Raw genomic sequence first — 18,995 nt, 5'->3', positions numbered from 1 at the left:
GTCACAGTGCGATGCAAACTCCACAGTTTCTTGGAGCATTAATGGGTCCCCCTGAGGGCCATCCCTGACAAAGCAACTCTGGGGCTGGTTAGAGCAGGCAAGTGGAGGCAGTGATGACAGGTAGGCAAAGGCAATGGCAAGGTGGCTCTGATGCTGAGTAATCCTGGGTGTGTTTCATCGAGCCAAAGGGCCAAGCTGTGATCCCCAGCCCCTGGGGGGGGAGACCCTGTCCCTCACATGTGTCTCAGGGCTCTTCCTGTGCCAGTGTGATGTGGGGATGTGCAATGCCTAGAGCAGGACTACCACACACTCTTTCTCAGGCTCACAGGTTGTGACAAGGGGGCGATGAAGTCCTGGTGCTCTAATGAGAAGATGTGTCCTCACAGGCATCCCCTGCAGAGAGAACAGCCACAGCCCAGCAGACCAGGACCTTGGCTGTGTTGGGGGCTTTTAGCCTTGCCACTGCCCCAGATGTCTCCACCACAGCATGTCCTACAGTGTCCCACACCTGCACCTCTTTCCCTGCAGGCTCTCGACACCCAGCCTGCTCTCCAACTTGGGTCTCACCTGAGCGTCTTCCTACCCTTACTGATATCTCTCCATCCTCACAGACTGTTCATTGAAAGGCAAAGCTCTGGCTAATCCAGACTCTTGCTGGGTGGCCTCTTGTACCATAGAACTGCGCTTGTAGGGACATTTCTTTCTCCTCGTGTCCAATCTCAACCTCCCAACAGGCACTTGGTGGCATCTCATGATGTTTCCCAGATTTAAGAAAAGCTCCACCATCTCTGAAACCACCTTTCAAGCAGTCTCAGGCTACTCCTAGACTGCCCTGAGCCTCCCCACCACTGGGCAAAGGGGCCAAAGAAGCCCAGGTCTCTCAGCCCCTCCACACAGCCCATCTGCTTAAGGCCCCAAACTCCACCTGGCCACATCTCCTCTGGCCACTCTCCAGCTCCTCCCAGCTCCAGCAAAAGAGGGAGCCGAGAACTGGGACAAAGCCATGTGTGGGGGTCCCTACCAGTGCGGTGTCAAGGGCCATAAGAACTGCCCTGCTCTGGGTGACCATGCTCATCCTAATGCAGGCCCATATGCAACTGGCCTTCTTCACAGTGAGCAGAAACCCATGGCTCGGATGGTGTCCCTTGCAGTTGCCAGGCCCTTCTCCTCAGAGTCCCTCCTCAGCACAGCAGGTCCCAGCTGGCCCTGATGTACATGTTGGTTCTTCTCCCTGAGGCCAGACTGGCCAATTCTCCTTGTCAATGTCGCGAGGTTTCTTTTGGCCAAATCCCCGAGTTTCTCCAGGTCCCTCTGGACTGAAGCTCCATTTGGTCAGCGGTTACTGTTTGTGTGCGGGTGGCTCACCCTGATGGTGGTGGAGTCTCACAAGAGAACAGCATGAGGAGTTGCAGATCTCTACAGACCCAGGTAGGAATTGCCATGAAGAGATTCTGCAAAACACCAAAGAAGGGTACAAAGCAAGCCAAACCAGGGTCAGCGGAGAAAGGAGAAAGGAGGGTGGGGCTGTTTGACACATGGTGATATTAGAGGAAAATGTATAGCTGTGTAGACACACAGACAACATGGATCCCTCCAGGAGATGGTCTTAGACCTTCTGTCTATCCAGGCGCTGGCCCCAGGATCACCTCAGCTCCCCAGTTCCCCCACACACAGACAGACACTCACGTACAAATGACTGTCTCCAGCCCAACAGCACAGCACCATTGAGGTTGGAAGGCAGCCACCTTCCATCTTCTCTGTGCTTCCTCTTCATGCTTGGTTTTTCGTCAGCAGCTCCTTTCTCATCCATGCCTTCCTCCGGCCACCTTTTCTTTCTGCATTAGGCGCATCAAACAGGTCTCTGCAACTCTCTTCTCTGCTGGCCCATATCCCATGGGATTCTTCCAAGCATGGCGGCCAGGAGGTCAGCTTCTGCTCTCCTCAAGTCCTGCTCTTGGCCTTCTTCCCTTCTCTCAGGATCCTACACTCTGCTTTCTCGCCCCTGAATGTTACATCTCTGACCAGCTCTTCCTTCTTTGTAAGCATGAAGTCCTGCAGGGCATCTCATCTCTTCTTTTCTCCACTCTGCTCCCATCAGTGAGTAGCTTTGGGGGCAGCAAGGGAACTTGCTAAAACTCCCGTGTGAACTGGAGTCAAATGGACAGTGACCTGTGGATAAGTTCACACTGGAGGTACATCGGCTGAGGTGATGGTTGCCTTTGGAAAAGCCCCTGCCAGAACATGTACACACCAGTGACCGCACACCCAATAATCCAAAGCCCCTTTGATCTTTAATGCCTTGAGTGATATCAGCCCTGTTCTGCAGTTGGAGTAGATGGTCCCTTCCAGCTTGAACTATTCTGTTCTGTTCTGTTCTGTTCTGTTCTGTTCTATTCTATTCTATTTTATTCAGATGTTTCCTCCCTGTTTCAAATCTTTTGCTTTTTCATGATCTTCTGAGATTCTTTCTGTTCTATGCACCCTGTATGCACCCTCTCACTAGACAGAACAGGAATGACAATAAAAATTCTCCACCAGTTCTACCTGCCAAGGAACTAACTGTGATTATAACACTGAATTTACCCCACTCTGTTCTATCACTGGAGTACAAAAACTTACCTGGGACAGATGGCATCACTTCCCTCCACATCACTTAAAGCTCTGCTCATCTGTCATTTAAGTCTAAACTGGTGTTGGTTTGTTTTTTTTTTCTTCTTCATAAAAGGAGATTTTAACCAGCTTTCTGAATATCTCCTTCTGTTAGAATCATCACAGAATGGCTTGGGGTTGGAAGGGACCTCAAAGGTCATCTAGTTCCAGCCCCTCTGCCATGGCCAGGGACACCCTCCACTAGACCAGGCTGCCCAAAGCTCCATCCAACCTGGCCTTCAAACCATCCAGGGATGGGGCATCCACAGCTTCTCTGGGCAACCTGTTCCAGTGCCTCACCACCCTCACAATGAAGAATTTCTTCCAAACATCTAGTGTCAATCTACCCTCTTTTAGCTTAAACCCAATTCCCCTTTGTCCTATCACGACACTCCCAGATAAACAGTCCCTCTCCAGCTTTCCTGTAGGCCCCATTCAGGTACTGGAAGACCTAGAAAGAACTAGATCTCCGCAGAACCTTCTCTTCTCCATGCTAAACAACCCCAACTGTCTCACTGTGTCTTCACAGGAGAGGTGCTCCAGCCCTCTGATCATCTTCCTGGCCTCCTCTGGACTCACTCCAACAGCTCCATGTCTTTCTTGTACTGGGGACCCCAGAGCTGGACACAGTACTGCAGGTGGGGTCTCATGAGAGCAGAGCAGAGTGACAGAGTCCCCTCCCTCAACCTGCTGGTCACGCTGCTTTTGATGCAGACTGGGACATGGTTGGCTTTCTGGGCTGCAGGCACTCATTGCTGGCTCATGTTGAGATTTTCATCAATCAACACCCCCAAGTCCTTCTCCTCAGGGCTGCTCTCAATCCATTCTGCACCCAGCCTGTAGTTGTGCTTGGGATTGCCCCGACCCATGTGCAGGACCTTGCACTTGGCCTTGTTGAGCTTCATGAGGTTCGCACGGGCCCACCTCTCCAGCCTGTCAAGGTCCCTCTGGATGGCATCCCTTCCTTCCAGCGTGTCAACCACACCACACAGCTTGGTGTCATCGGCAAACTTGCTGAGGGTGCACTCGATCCAGCTGTCCATGTTGCTGACAAAGATGTTGAACAGTTCCAGTCCAAATACCAACCCCTGAGGAACACCACTCGTCACTGGTCTGCACTTGGACATTGAGCCGTTGACCACAAGTCTCTGAGTGTGACCATCCAGCCAATTCCTTATCCACTGAGTGGTCCCTCCGTCAAATCCATGTCTCTCCAATTTAGAGACAAGGATGTCATACGGGACAGTGTCAAATGCCTTGCACAAGTCCAGGTAGGTGATGTCAGTCACTCGTCCCTTATCCACCAACGCTGTAACCCCATTCGTAGAAGGCCACCAACTTTGTCAGGCAGGATTTGCCCTTAGTGAAGCCATGGTGGCTGTCACCAATCACCTCCTGGTTTTCCCTGTGCCTGAGCACAGTTCCCAGGAGGATCCGCTCCATGATCTTGCCAGGCACAGAGGTGAGAAGTCCTCCCAGTGACACTCCAGTGCTGCCAGTGAGGATCAGAGTGCTGCCCTGGTTCTCCCAGTGCTGCCCCAGTACTCCCAGAGCAGCTCCCTGGCTCCCTGCAGTGCTCCTGGTTCCACACCAGTGCTCCCGGTGCCGATTAGTGGCTCCCCCAAGTTCTCCCAGTATCTCCCCAGTACTCTCAGTACAGCTCCCAGTGCCACCCCAGAGCTCCCGGTACAGCCATAGTGCTCCCAGTGTTTCCCCAGTGCTCCCAGTGTGGTTTCCTGGCTCATTCCGGTGCTCCCAGTTCTGCCCCAGTGCTGCCAGTGTGGATCACAGTGCCGCCCCAGTGCTGTCGGTGCTGCTCCCTAGCTCACTGCAGGGCTCCCACTGCCACTCCAGTGCTCCCAGTGTGGATTCCTGGCTCCTCACAGTGAACCTGGTGTGGCTCTTTGCCCCCCTCCCCCCCTCCCTCGAGTTCTCCCAGAGCCACCTCAGTGCTCCCAGTCCAGCTCCCAGGCTCCCTGCAGTGCTCCTAGTTGTGCTCCAGGTCTCCCCGTGCCATTCACTGGATTCCCCCAGTGCTCCCAGTACTGCCCCAGTACTTCCAGAGCAATTCCTTTGGTCCCCCTAGTCCCCCCAGTTCTGCCCTAGTGCTCCCAGTTTGGCTCCCTGGCTCAGCCCAGTGCTCCCAGTGCAACTCCAGTGCAGGCAGTGCCACTCCTTGGTTCTCCCAGTGCTTCTTCAGTTCTCCCAGTGGGGGTCCTTGCCTCCCCTCCCAGTTCTGCCACTGCCACCTCAGTGCACCCAGGGTGGCTCCCTGTCTCCCCCACTCGTCCCAATGCCACCCCAGTTCTCCCACTATGGCTCCCTGGATCCCCCCCAGTGCCCCCAGAGCCGCTCCCAGGCTCCCTGCGGTGCTTCTAGTCTCCATTTCTACTCCATTTCTAGTCTACATTTCTAGGCTGCATTTCTACTAGAGCTGCTCACAGGCTCCCTCCAGTGCTCCCAGTGCCACACCAGTGCTCCCAGTTGTGGTGGGCTGACCCTAGCTGGACGTCAGGTGCCCACCAAAGCTGCTCTATCACTGCCCTCTTCAGCTGGACAGGGGAGAGAAAATATAACGAAAGGCTCGGGGGTGTCAAGATAAGGGCAAGGCGAGATCATTCACTAATTACTGTCACTGGCATCTTCTCACAGAAGACATCCCTGTAGCCTCTCCTCCTCCTGCTACCAAAACCTTGCCACACAAACCAAACACATCTGCTGGCCCTCGTTTTGCTGGTTTTGTAATCTCATTTGGTGTTTTGGAGGTGGTGTTCATGGCAATTCCTACCTGGGTCTGTAGAGCCCTGCAACTCCTCATGCTGTTCTCTTGTGAGACTACACCACCATCAGGGTGAGCCACCCACACACAAACATTAACCGCTGACCAAATGGAGCTTCAGTCCAGAGGGACCTGAGATACTTTGAGATGCTAGTCAACACAAAACTCTTGAGGGTTACAAGGAGAAGTGGCCAGTCCTGCATTAGAAGGCAGAGTAACCTCGGTCATCAGGGCAGGCTTGTACCTGACCGGCTGAGCAGTGACCCTGAGGAGAAGGGTCTGGGCGTTACGTGGGACACCATACAAGCCAGTGGTGCATGTTCACTATGAACAAGGCCACCTGCATACAGGCCTGCATTAGGATGACCATGGCCACCCAGACCATCTTGAGACTGGTTGAAGTGTGGTTTCAGAGATGGTGGAGTTTTTCTCAACATTGGAAAGCAGCACAAGAAAGAAATAATGGCACAAAGGGAAGCTTTGGAAGTTGAGACTAGGCATGAGGATGTCATGTCACGTTGAGTTACACGAAACATCACTCCAAGTGCAGTGCTGTGGTACAACAGGCCACCCAGCAAGAGTCTGGATTAGCCAAAGCTTTATATTTCAACACACAGCCCATGAGGATGGAGAGATATCAGTAAGGGTAGGAAGATGCTCAAGTGAGAGCAAGGTTGGTAAGCACAGTGGATGTCCAGAGCCTTCCAGGAAACAGGTGCAGGCATAGGACACCATAGGACAACCTGTGGTGGAGATGGTAAAGGGAGATGACAAAGTTGAAGGTTGAAGTTGAGGTCTTTCTCCCATTGGCTGTGGCTGTTGGCTGTCTCACCAAGGCCTACCAGGAGACACCTAATCCTTACAGCACGAGGGCCTCATGGCCTCCTTGTCTCCACTCAAAGGCCTGGGAGGTGTCGTACCATTGTCCTGCACTTGGCATTGTACGTCCCCACAAACCCCTGCCCCAGGAAGAGCCCTGAGCTCTGTGTGTGGGACAGGAACCCCCTTCCCAGGGGCTGGGGGTCACAGCTTGGCCCTTTGGCTTGATCAAACACACCCAGGGTTACTCAGCACCAGAGCCACCTTGCCATTGCCTTTGCCTACCTGTCATCACTGCCTCCACTTGCCTGCTCTAACCAGCCCCAGAGTTGCTTTGTCAGGGATGGCCCTCAGGGGGACCCATTAATGCTCCAAGAAACTGTGGAGTTTGCATCGGACTGTGACTTCTGGAGAGGTTTCATCAGCTTCCTCTCAGGGCCTGAGCTTCATGGACTCGTCCCCAAACCCACCAGAGGGGTCATTACCATGCCGCCTTGGGCTGGGCCTCTGATGCTGGTCTCCTGGGACAAAGGGAGCTCATGGCAAGTGGGCTGTGCTGCAGCGAGACATCTCTGGCCAGGAGCAGCTCCTCTGCAGAGCACAGCAGGGCTGAGGGCTCTGCCTGCAGGCACCGAGGGGAGAACAGCGAGGCAGAGAGAGCTTAAAGGCAGTTGGAAATGGGAGGCTTGCTGAGAGCTCAGGGAAGGAGAAATCTTCAGAGCCCTTGACACGGTAAGTCTCTGGGTGCAGGGCAATGCCGATGCGGTTCCTGGAGGCATCTCCTCAAGCTGGCAGAGCCCACAGCTCCTGGGATCTGCCAGGTGGACTCCCTGTGCAGAGGCAAGTTTGAGTGGCTGGGAATGCAGGTGTGCAGGCAGGGGTGCCCAGTTGTGTCCTTCAGAGCAGGGTCCCTGCAGCCCAGGGGCTGTGTGCCGGTGCAGGGACTCTGCCGCCTGCCAGGGTCAGCACTCAGCCTGCCCGGGGAGCTGCCCAGGGCACTGCCGGGAGCAGCTGTGGGTGGAAGGAGCGACCCCTGGAAGGGCAGGGCAGGGTCCTTCTGCTCTTGAGAGGGTGCTGCGTGTTTCCAGGCTACTCACAGCTCCAGATCACCCCTGGGACATTTGCCATGGCACTTCTCAAGGAGCATGGATTTCCCCTTGGGCAGTGCCCTGGTGCCAGGAGGGGTCTGCAGGGCAGAGCTGAGCACACAGAGGGTGGGATGGGCTCTGTGAGCAGGGACAGGGAGGAGAGGTGTGGGCAGAGCACCAGCTCCTGGCAGGGACAGCTCCAGGCAGCAGAGACATGGGCAGGGAGTGGGAGGAAACTGCAGCCAAGCCCTGGGCGAGGCTGCCTTCAGGCTGCTCTCTTGTGGTCCCTCACTCTAGATGTCTGCTGGGTGTTGTCTGCTGAGCCATGAGCTGACTCTGCCTTTAGGACAGCCCATCTTCAGGACATCTGACTGTCTGCTTTGCCTGTGCTGCTGGGCTTGGGAGCTGCCCCAGAAGAGCACGGCTGTGCTGTAGGATCCCAGGGAGTGCTGAGCTTTCCCTTGGAGGTCAGTTCTCTCCTCTCAGAGGCCTTTGCTTCTCTGAGAGGGGCTGTGTCCTTCTTAATCACAACTCTACCTCTGAGCAGGGAAAGTGAACAGTTTGCAGATCTGCCCTTTGAAACAGGACTCCCCATCTCTCCTTAGAGTCTTTTTTTGGGCTATTTTTTAGAGAGTAATTTATGTTTGTCGACAACGTCAAGGCAACAGAATCAATTTCATTAGCAGTCTAGTGGACACCTCAGCTCTCCTGACTCTGCACTAAGCTACAAAGACCTGAGCCCTTTTGCCTGAACTGTCTCAAGACTCTTCCCATTTTCCATGATAAAATGTGTATTTCTAACCCTCAGAGGAAAAATCCCCTGATGTAATAGTCGAAAATGAAAAACACAGACAACATTCCTATAAGGACATGCTAAGCTTCTCTTGTGAAGCCCGCACTCTTCCAAATCATGAGTGCAGAGATTTAATTTCTCCATTGAAGGCGGATTACAGTTGACATCGCTTGTCTTCACTGGAGGTGTCACAAACCAGCTCCATGTCCCCACTGCAGCTGAGCACAGCTGACTCCTCAGCTCCTCACAACACACTCAGCCAGCACAAAGCAGAGAAAGGAAATGCATTTGAATTGGGGGGTGTTTCTATGAAAAATGGAATGGATTTGCTCAGAGGCGTCTGTCCTAACTTTTCCCCGTCCTTTGCTTTTTTGAACCAGCCCCCATGCCAAGAAATAGCACATGTCCAACAGCAGCTCCATCACTGAGTTCCTCCTCCTGGCATTCGCAGACACACGGGAGCTGCAGCTCTTGCACTTCTGGCTCTTCCTGGGCATCTACCTGGCTGCTCTCCTGGCCAAAGGCCTCATCATCACTGCCATAGCCTGCGACCACCACCTCCACACCCCCATGTACTTCTTCCTCCTCAACCTCTCCCTCCTCGACCTGGGCTCCATCTCCACCACTGTGCCCAAAGCCATGGCCAACTTAATCTGGGACACCAGGACCATCTCCTATGGGGGATGTGCTGTACAGGTCTTTTTCTTTTTCTTTCTGATCTCAGCAGAGTATTCTCTCCTCACAGTCATGTCCTATGACCGCTACGTTGCCATCTGCCAACCCCTGCACTACGGGACCCTCCTGGGCAGCAGAGCTTGTGTCCACATGGCAGCAGCTGCCTGGGGCAGTGGGTTCCTCTATGCTGTGCTGCACACGGCCAATACATTTTCTATACCACTCTGCCAGGGCAATGCCCTGGACCAGTTCTTCTGTGAAATCCCCCAGATCCTCAAGCTCTCCTGCTCAGGCTCAGACTACCTCAGGGAAGTTGGGCTTCTTATATTAAGCTGTTTTTTAGTTTTTGGTTGTTTTATTTTCGTTGTGCTGTCCTATGTGCAGATCTTCAGGGCTGTGCTGAGGATCCCCTCTGAGCAGGGACGGCACAAAGCCTTTTCCACGTGCCTCCCTCACCTGGCTGTGGTCTCCCTGTTTATCAGCACTGCCATATTTGCTCACCTGAAGCCCCCCTCCATCTCCTCCCCATCCCTGGACCTGGTGGTGGCAGTTCTGTACTCAGTGGTGCCTCCAGCATTGAACCCCCTCATCTACAGCATGAGGAACCAGGAGCTCAAGGATGCCTTGAGGACACTAATCTAATGGACCTTGCACCACCAATAGTAATTTGTCTCCCCTTCTTCGCAAAGTTCCAGGAGTATATTTTAGGCCAGTACTCTGGGTTTTTATTTCTCTGATAATCATAGTTAGAGGTAATTGCCTGGGTTCATAGCACTTCCCTTGAGGCTCTGTCCTGTTGTGTCTGATCCTTTACGAATGTCCTGGTTCTGGCAAGGACAGAGTTAATTTCACAAGGAGCCAGGACAGGTGACCCAAGCTGGCCGGGGGCTATTCCATACCATGTGACATCATGCTCACCATAAAAGGGGGGCTAGGCGGGCAGTGGGGGGGCGGCGCGGTTTTCGGCGCGGTTCTGGAATGGGCTGAGCTTCTAGTGGGTCGGTGGTTGGATCGGTAAATTGTTCTCTGTTATCACCCATTGTGAATATCTGTTATCAGTACTGTTGTTGATTGTTTTCCCTCTCCCTTGCTGTCCCAGTAAACTGCCCTTATCCCAATCCTCGAGGCTTTGCCCTTGTTTTTCTGTTCTCTCCACATCCTGCCGGGGGAGGGGTGAGCGAGCAGCGCGTGGTGCTTAGCTGCCGGCTGGGCCTAAACCACGTCATCAGGAGAAACTTGTCATCTGTTTGCTGGAGCAGCTGGGAAGTATCGACCTCACTACGGGATGGACAACAGGGTAGTAACAACTGCAGGATTTTATGGGCAGGAGCACTGAAGGGCAGAGCACAAGTACTGAGCGCTGAGCAGAGCTCAGTACCACTGGTCTCTAAGGACAGCCTCCTGCAACAGCCCATAAGGATATTCAGTTGACTCTCTCAAAGGAGCTCAATGGCACCAAGATGAGATGTTACTACTGAAGTTAAAGAAGAAACAAAGACAGTGCAGGGCTGCTGCAGAACTTAGCAAGAGCAGGTGTAAATAGGTCTGAGATGTTCTATGTTGCCTTTGGCTCAGTCTTCATCAGCAAGGTCTCCCAGGCCCTTGCACCTTGAAGCAGAACCCATGGAGAACAACCATCAGTGGGTGGGGATGAAATCTAGGGTCACTTGATCAAACTCAACCCTTGCCAGTCCATGAGATGGGAGGGACTTCACCCAAGGACGCTGAGGGAGCAGGCCAAAGTCACGGGGACACTGCTCCATGTCATATTGGACAGGTGATCAGTTTAGCAGAAGCCATTCAGCTGGTACACACCAGAGGATCTGCTAACCTTCCTGGTCCTGCCCAAACAAAGCCTGCGCATACTGTGGGAGGAGGTAAGGTCCCCATAGCGCACACAGGGAGCTGGCTGGGGAAGGCAGTGTGGGCTGCTCCTCCCCTGGGAACAAGCAAGCCCATCTGTGAGATTGTCTTGGCTCAAGGACCTGGCTGTACTCGGCGGGTAATGTGGAAGGATGGGAGATCTGGTGTGTACCTCAAGGAGATCTAACCTTGGGGGAAAATCCTCCATGATGTGAGTTGCATGTGCTAGGAAGCAAGGCAGCAGGAACCACTTGAACCAACAGCGGTCAATCCTCACGAGGAATGGGGCGAGTACTTCACCTGTCCTGAGTGATCACCTTGGCAGATGGGACCCAAGTCATTGACACGTGTGGGGGTGGAGGGAGTGGGCCTGGAATGAGTGAACAATATCAGCGTGTGTCAAGGAACAGGGGGTAGTGGTTAATGAGGATGTGTAAACCTGACTGTCAGAAGTAAAGATGGTTTAAGTACATAGTACAAGTTGTAAGTGTTGGTAAGAGGGGATTGTGGGAACGAGAAAGAGAGAGAATGGAAAGGCTCGAGTAGGGTGTAGAAATGCAACAACACAGGAATCGGGCGATTGTGTACATCCTGAATGTGTACACTCAGGTGTATCAGTCAGTGTGGGACCTGAGCATGACGGAAATGCTGTGGAATAAGGGTGCGGATTGTACTGGGACTAGGTGGGATGGGGTTAATTTTCCTCATAGCAGCTCATATGGTGCTTTGCATTGGTGGCCCAAACAGTGGTGATAACACACCCATATTTTAGCTATTGCTGAGCAGTGCGTGCACAGTGTCAAGGCCTTCTCTGTTTCTCTTCCCCTCCAATGAGTAGTTTGGAGTTCTTGGCAGTGGAAGAGCAGGGCCAAGCATTTTGCTCTGTATGAGTTTCTACATCCACTTTTTTAGTAGTGGAGGGGCAACAGGAGCCCCTGTCAGAAGAGACAGTGGGTTGCCCCATGCCCTACACAGCCAAGTCCAGCCAGCACTGCAATAGCCCTACTGCTGGCACAAGCTGAGCTCATCAGCAAAGCTGGTGGTGCCTCTGTGAAAGCATATTTCAGAAAGGGCACAAATGCCAGAGTGAGACAGGAGTAAGGTAGGAAAAAAAAACAGTGAGGAAAAAATCCTGCAGACAGCAAGGTCAGTGAAGAAGGAGAGGGAGGAGGTGCTGCAGACACCAGAGCAGAGATTCCCTTGCAAATCATGGAGAAGACCATGGTGAGGCAGGCTGACCCCCGCCAGCCCATGGAGGTTAATGTTGGAGCAGACAGTCACCTGCAGCCCTTGGAGGACCCCATTCCAGAGCAGGTGGTTGCCCCCAAAGGAGGCTGTGACCCTGTGGGAAGCCCATGCTGGAGCAGGCTCCTCAAGGACTTCTGACCCCATGGGGGACCCACCTTCCACTAGACCAGGTTGCTCAAAGCCCCATCCAGCCTGGCATTGAACACTTCCACAGACAGGGCATCCACAACTTCTCTGGGCAACCCGTGCCCATGTCTCACCACCCTCACCAGATAAAATTTCATCCTTATGTTCAATCTAAACCTACCCTCTTCCAGTTTAAAAGCCTCTTGTCCTGTCACTACAGGCCCTGGTAAAAAGTCTCCCTCTTCCGATAAGCCTGCCCTATACACTGTATGCCTGCAATAAGGTCTCCTGTCGCAAATCCTGATCCAGACTCCTGCTGACTACACTAGCTTGTCACAGACGGGCGATTTAGACCAATTAAAGAACCACCGCCAGAAGTATCAGCAAAAGCCGTTTTACTGCACCTTATCAAAGTCGGATGGCAAGGATCACTCTATTCCTTACTGCACAGAGGATATAACAATGATTCACAGCTACCAAAACAGAATCAAAGTCACCAATACAAAATCTTAGTGCACTCTTACACAAGGTTAAGCACGATATCAGTCACTTAGCAAAGATCTGCAGTGGGTAAGAGGTCTCTCAGCCTCAAGGAGTAACCTTGAGAGGTGTCCCAGCTCAAGGAGAGATCACCGCTGGGCAGCCAGCTGCTTAGCAGGGAGAGCTCAAAGAAGATACCCTTAGGCTGCCACATTTATGGAATAGAGTGGTTGGCTCACAGGCAAATTCCATGCGATGGGAAAGGTATGCATGAGACTCCTTGTACCCACAACTTTCTTTGTTCCTTGATAAATGAGTCTTGGAGGAACCACCTGTTACTCATGTCTTAATCACGTGATGGGTATTCCAGTTTCCAAGCCTATATACATCAATGCTCACCATGTCCCTCTGCTCCTGTTTTCAGAGACCAGACTGGAACTAGAGAAGTTGTTGGCCAGGTTACACCTGGGCCTTTACCTCCTTTGGACCCTGAACCAAACTACTGCCGGTGTGGTCAGGGAGTCGAGTGGATCCGTCACAGGGACTCAGCTTCCTCCCATACCTGCCACAAAACCACAGGTGGTGGGAGTCCTCTTGCCTCAGTTCACAAGTGCGCACACAATACAGTCCTCCAAAGAGTGGAAGAAACCACATGTGCCTCCTGTCTTCGAGAAGGGCAAGAAGAAGGACCCAGGGAACTACCGGCCAGTCAGCCTCACCTCTCTCCCTGGGAAGGAGATAGAGCAGCTAATCCTGGAAACATTCTTCCAGGCACACTGTACTGGTTTGGGCTGGGATGGAGTTAATTTTCTTCACGGCAGCCCCTGTGGTGCTGTGTTTGGGATTTGTCACCAAAACAGAGTTGCCAACACACCGATGTTGTAGCTATTGCTGAACCATGTTTGCACAGCATCAAGGCCTTCTCTGTTCTCTCTCTTCCTCCCCAGCGAGTAAATTGTATTTGTGGATGAGGGAAGAGCAGGGGATGTCATTCAACAAGACAAAGATTTACACTGTGTATTGGTGGTGGTGTCCAGGGTTTGGCAGCAGGGGGGATGCAGGGGTGTCCTCTGTGAGAAGACACCAGGGGCTGCCTCCCCATGCCAGACAGAGGTGGTTCCAGCAGGCTCCAAGCAGACCACCACTGCACAAAAATGAGCCCATCAGTGAAGCTGGTAGGACCTTCACAAAAGCATATTTAAGAAAGGACACAACTGCCAGAATGGGAGAGGAGTAAGGGAGACAAAATGTGAGAAACAGCCCTGCAAGCACCAAGGTTGGTGAAGAGGGAGGGGGAAGAGGTGCTCCAGGCACAAGAGCAGATAGTTTCCTGCAGCCCATGAAGAATATCAGAGTAGAGCCGGTATTTCCCTGCGGCCCATGGAGAAGACCATGGTGGGGAAAGTAAGCCCTGCAGTCTGTCGAGGACCGAACACTGAAGATGTTGGACAATTCTTGAAAGAATGCTGGATGGAGGACAGCCCATGCTGGAGTGGGTTTGTCTTGAAGGACTGTAGCCCATAGGAGGGACCCCATGGGAAAAGTCTTAGAGGGAAGGAGCAGCAGAGAGCAACTGTTATGGACTCACCACAACCCCCATTCCCCATCCCCCTGCGCTGCTCAGCGGGGAGGAGATAGAGGAGTTGGGCATGAAGGAGTGAGTGAAGTGGAGCCAGGGACAAAAGGGTGGGAGGAGGCCTTCCCTGGGGAAGGAGGTAAGGTCTTCCACCAGCCCCACGCTTCTTCCACCCGCAGCCTTTGCAGTTGCACATGCCTGGTCTGCCCATTTACCTTCACCACTGTCCCGTTTGTACAAGGCCCACAGACATCTTGGCACGCCCAGTGTAAGCTGGCCTCCACCAAAGCTAGAGCCCACCTGGCCTTGGGGTCAGGGAGGAGCCAGGTCCCCTCTGCTCGGGGCTGGGCACAGCTTTCCCCTGGGAACCTCCCTGAGGAGCACTCCTCCTGGGTGCCAGCCTGTGGCCTGGCATGGGTGGCACGGGGACCAGGGCTGCTGGGGCAGGGCTGAAGTAGCTCAGCTGGGAGAGCGTTAGACTGAAGATCTAAAGGTCCCTGGTTCAACCCCGGGCTTCAGCAATCATTTTCTCCCTCAGATTTTTGCAGACCTGTCTGCCTTCCTCCAGCCTGCCCCAGCCCTGCTTGCTCCTTCACCTCTTGCCAGAGCACCGTCCCTGCTCTGTAGCTGCAGCCCTGCAGCTCAGAAGGAGCCTTCCTCCAGCACCACGAGTCCCCAGCCTCCCCCTGGGCAGGACTCTCCATTCAGTGCTCCTCTGGGGTGGTCTCCAGCTCTCCCTCCTTCCCTGCTCCACAGGGATCGAGATCTCTCTGCTGCACCATCTCCGCAAAGACCCTGTCTCTCTCCTCTGTCATTCTCCATGGTGCACAGACTGCTCCTCTCCTCACACCCCCCTTCACCTGGTTCTCAGTTCCCAGACCAGAGGCCACTGTCCCCCCCCACTCCCAGGCAGAGGCACTCCCTGGAGCTGAGGCCTGAATGGCAGCACCCTTCCTCTGGAGGTCTGTCGCAGCGAGACCTCTGATGTGCCCAGGACAGCTGACCAAGCCGTGCTGAGGATCACCCACTGCAGTGCATGGGCGTCATGTGTAGTCACACGCTGTCCTGAGCAGAGTTTCTTGCCCCCCTTGACCCGCCTGCTGCAATGACTGATGAAACACCTCTGTGCTCCTCTCTGGGCATCAGCCCCAGGGCGATGGAAGCCTGCCCTTCACCCCACCTCCAGGGATGCTGGCGGGGAGGGGGGGTGCAGGGGGAGGCCCGCTACCTGGATGAGGGGGTGAGAGGTTTCTGTCCCCATGTCCCCCCACTGCACACCCTGGGGTGCCATCAGAGCCTGGGGACACCTCACCCCAGGCAGGGTGTTTCCCTCACCCTGTTGCTCTGCTCCTCCTGTGGAGCTGGGGACAGGTGGGAGACAGACGGCTGTTGCCCTGGGTGGCAGAGGAGGCTCGGGGGTTTTCTCCTCTCCATCAAGCCCAGAGTGGGTCAGAGCGTGGGAGCAGCGCCTGCAGCAAGAGCCTCCTTCTGCCCCATTGCCCTGCCGAGACGTGGAAGGGGCAATGCTCTGCAGTGCATCCCTGTGCCAGGATCAGGCCCCCGTGGAGAGGCCGTCCTGACTTCCCCCATCTCAGGAGGCTTCAAATGCTGTTTTCTGCAGAGGGTCCCTGGGCACCCAGGGGACAACAGGGCTGTGCTTGTCATAGACATGTCACGGCAGCAGAGTGTCTGTCCTGCTGGCAGGCGTGAAGGGGATGTAGCTCAGCGGCAGAGCGCCCGCTTCGCATGTGGGAGGTCCTGGGTTCGATCCCCGGCATCTCCAAGGGTGCTTTTTCCCCCAGTGCCCAGCCTCAGGCGGGTACAGGCTGGAGCTGGAGCACTGGTCCTCTCCAGGCACTGTGGGCCTGCCCTGCCCACCCAGGGCCCCTCTGTGGGGTGAGGAGGGCTGTGTGCACTGCCTCTGCTGAGCCACCTCCCAGAGGTGCTGGACCTGAGCTCAGGTGCAGATCCCATCCCAGCTGGGAAACACCCCCCTGTGCCAGCAGCTAGGGGTGTCTGAGCTGGACCAGCCTGGACAGGCCTGTGGGACTCCCAGCTGGTGGAATGGCATTTCTTACCCTGTCCCTGTCTCCAGGTCTTTTTCCCTCTGCCATCACCACTGCCTTGAGCAGAGGAACCCAGAGCTGCTGAGGTCAGGCACAGCCCTGCAGAGGTGGGACTGCTGGGGCTGGTACCCACCTCTTGTTCCTGGGGGTTTGGTGTCTCCATCCAGCCCATGCTGGTGGGATCAGGGAGACACAGGGCTGTCCAAAGCCATGCACAGGCAGCAAGGGCCAGGAGATGGTGCCTCAGCTGTTCCCCCACCAAAACCACCTGCAACCCAAAGTGGGACATGAGACATGGCCTTTCACTGCAGAGTGCTCAGTGCCCCCCCAGCAACGGTGGGCCCAAATTCAGAGAAATAAGGTATAAAAGTGAAGTACAGAAGAAGGGCAGTGGGGTGGGGATATCTTCTGAACACAGGATGTTTGGTGCCAGTCTGGACACTGACCTGTGGACTCAAGCCACCCCAGGTGGGGACCAGGGAGAAGAGCCCAGTGTCTGCCCCATGCCACCTGCCTGCCAGCTCTGCCCTCCCCCAGGGGTAATATTTCTCCCTTACTCTGGCACCTGGCAGAGCTTTGCCTCCTCCTCCTCCTCCTCAGGGAGATGAGCCACAGAGCCCAGGGGTGTGTGTGAGGGGGCAGAACGCCTGAGCAGAAAGAGCCCGTTTCAGGGCATTTTGGGGCCTGAACAGTCTGGCCCTGCGGGCTGGGTCTGTTCTCTGCAGCAATGCGGGATCATCACTGTACCCCAGCTCTGTGCTTGCTCCTGCAGCAGCTCCCCAGGACCTACACAAGGGGCCTGATGGTGAGACCCCAACCCTCTGCACTGCTGACCCACGCTGGGCAGAGCACGGCTGTGGAAAGCCCTCAGGAGAGGAGAGTTGTCAGGGAGAGACCCTCAAGGTCATCATCATGGGTGACACACATGGACACAGCAAACACAGCCTCCATCCCTTGGGAAACTACAACTGGGGGAGGCTCCAGCCCTGCATCTCCACAGGGCCAGGGACTGCCAGCAGGAAAGCTCTAGGGACCAGGGCAGAGAGGTCTGTGAGCCTGGGCTTCCCCATATGCCTCAAGGTTACCCCAGGGGTGGAGGAGCTCCCAGCAAGGAATGGGGCAACGCTGCTGTGGGAGATGCTCTTGGTGACAGCTGCCTCCTCCCCTCTTCTGCTCTAGGGCCAGATCCTGCTGTTTGCAGTGCTACCCACCTGGGGCTGCTCCCCTGCAATGGACACCCAACACACCTTCTGGTCTGCAGCAGAGAAGCCCATCAGGGAAGAGCTTGAGGGGTCTGAAGACCCACCGGTGGGACCTGGGAGGGCAGTTTGGGTTTCAGGTTCCTGCCCAAGTGTCAAACCCTTCTCCCTACCCAGCTCCTGCGTGTCTCATTTCTCTGCCCATGGGAGCTGGGGCAGGTGAAAGCCCCAGCCCAGGGAGAGGGACCCTGGCTCAGCTCCCAGCAGTGACGGCTTTAGGGGAGGGACACAAAATACCCTCTGCCATGGAAATGTGCCCAAATTAGCAGCCTCCCACACCAGGGGCTGGATGATGGCTTTGGGCAGCAGCCCATGTCTCCTGGGGATCCTTTCTCCCTCCCCTGGACTCTCCCTCCTCTGCCTCCCACAGCACTGAGGGAAAGGTCCCCCCATTGCTCCTGCTCTCATCCCCCCTGCACCTGCACACAGGTACTGCCCCGACACAAACCCTCACTGACACCCCTGGGAGGCAGCAGGAGGGCAGGGCTGGGGGCTGGAGCGCAGCAGGACGAGGGGGTCCCAGGGCTGCCGTGGGGCCTTACAGTCCCTGCCCAGGAAGGAGGCAGCTCTGGGGATCTACCAGCACTGCTCCAAGGTCTGTGAGGGCCCAAGGGAGCAGGAACAGCTCATGGAGACTGGGGACCTGGCAGAGCCAGGGAAGGGGCAATCCCAGCCCCGTGTGCCCCAGCAAGTGCCTCTGTACCCTGTGCCAGGACAGTGGGCAGCGGAGCTGCCTCCTAACCACTGTGGGAGGTGATCCATGGGACGTCAGACCCCCTGGGGCTGGATGGGGTGTTCAGGGCACTGCGGCCACCTTAGGGCTCGTTTCTGTGGGGCCACAGCCCAGGGTTCACCCCAACACAGCAGCTCTGTCATGGCCTCTGTGCCATGGGACCAGTGTGGCCCAGGCAGGGCCTGGGGGAAAGAGCAGCTGGGGAACCCCAGGGTGAGGAGATGGGCGCTCCCTCTGGGGTGCATCACGGGACCTTGCAGGGAGCCATTTTTGCTGGAAACTGTGGCTGGCAGGATGGAAATGTCTCTGTCAGCAGGAATATTCCCCAGGGAACATGGGCTCTCGCAGCTCCACAGCCTGACCCTGAACCCACTGTCCCCAAGACGTGGCCCTTCCTCACCGCCATCTCCTTGTGCTCTGCTCCCCCCCATCAGCCTCAGGGAGACACCCCGACACCTGGGCAGGCAAGCACCAGCTCTGGGTCATACCCCCAAAGGCTTTTAATAAGAACAAATGTGGAGGCAGGGGGTAAACACAGGAGAATAAAACCAGAGGCAATGCCCGGCTGTTTCTGCTGCCCATGGGAAAAGGCAGACGGTTCCCTGGTGCTCACGGCTCTCCCAGCTGCACAGACCTCTCCTCCCTCCTGGCTGCACCCAGCTGCATGGCAGGGACGGGCTGTCCTGGCCCCGGGCCCAGGGACTGTTGGGCACTGAGCTCTGGTGTCACAGCCTTTGTGTCCTCAGGGGGATGTGCCAGAGACGCCTCATCAGCGTCGTCATAGCCTGTGCTCTCCGGGGACAGGGACCAGGCATCTCCCTCAGCTCCAGGGGCCCCAGCA

At 55.3% G+C, this 18,995-nt stretch overlaps 1 protein-coding gene and 2 non-coding genes across 3 annotated transcripts; all 3 read left to right on the top strand.

Moving 5' to 3' along the window:
* Positions 1-8,515: 8,515 nt before the first annotated feature.
* LOC129197016 (olfactory receptor 14J1-like) lies at positions 8,516-9,445 on the top strand. The gene has a single exon (XM_054804983.1). The coding sequence runs from the start codon at positions 8,531-8,533 to the stop codon at positions 9,443-9,445; it is 915 nt and encodes a 304-aa protein (XP_054660958.1). The 5' UTR covers positions 8,516-8,530.
* A 5,099-nt stretch (positions 9,446-14,544) lies between these two features.
* TRNAF-GAA (transfer RNA phenylalanine (anticodon GAA)) lies at positions 14,545-14,617 on the top strand. The gene has a single exon. It is a non-coding gene; the product is annotated as a tRNA-Phe (tRNA).
* A 1,190-nt stretch (positions 14,618-15,807) lies between these two features.
* TRNAA-CGC (transfer RNA alanine (anticodon CGC)) lies at positions 15,808-15,879 on the top strand. The gene has a single exon. It is a non-coding gene; the product is annotated as a tRNA-Ala (tRNA).
* Positions 15,880-18,995: the final 3,116 nt, after the last annotated feature.

Source organism: Grus americana, chromosome 27 (genome assembly GCF_028858705.1).
Source record: "Grus americana isolate bGruAme1 chromosome 27, bGruAme1.mat, whole genome shotgun sequence".
NCBI lineage: Eukaryota > Metazoa > Chordata > Aves > Gruiformes > Gruidae > Grus > Grus americana.
This window is presented reverse-complemented; position numbering and strand designations above follow the sequence as displayed.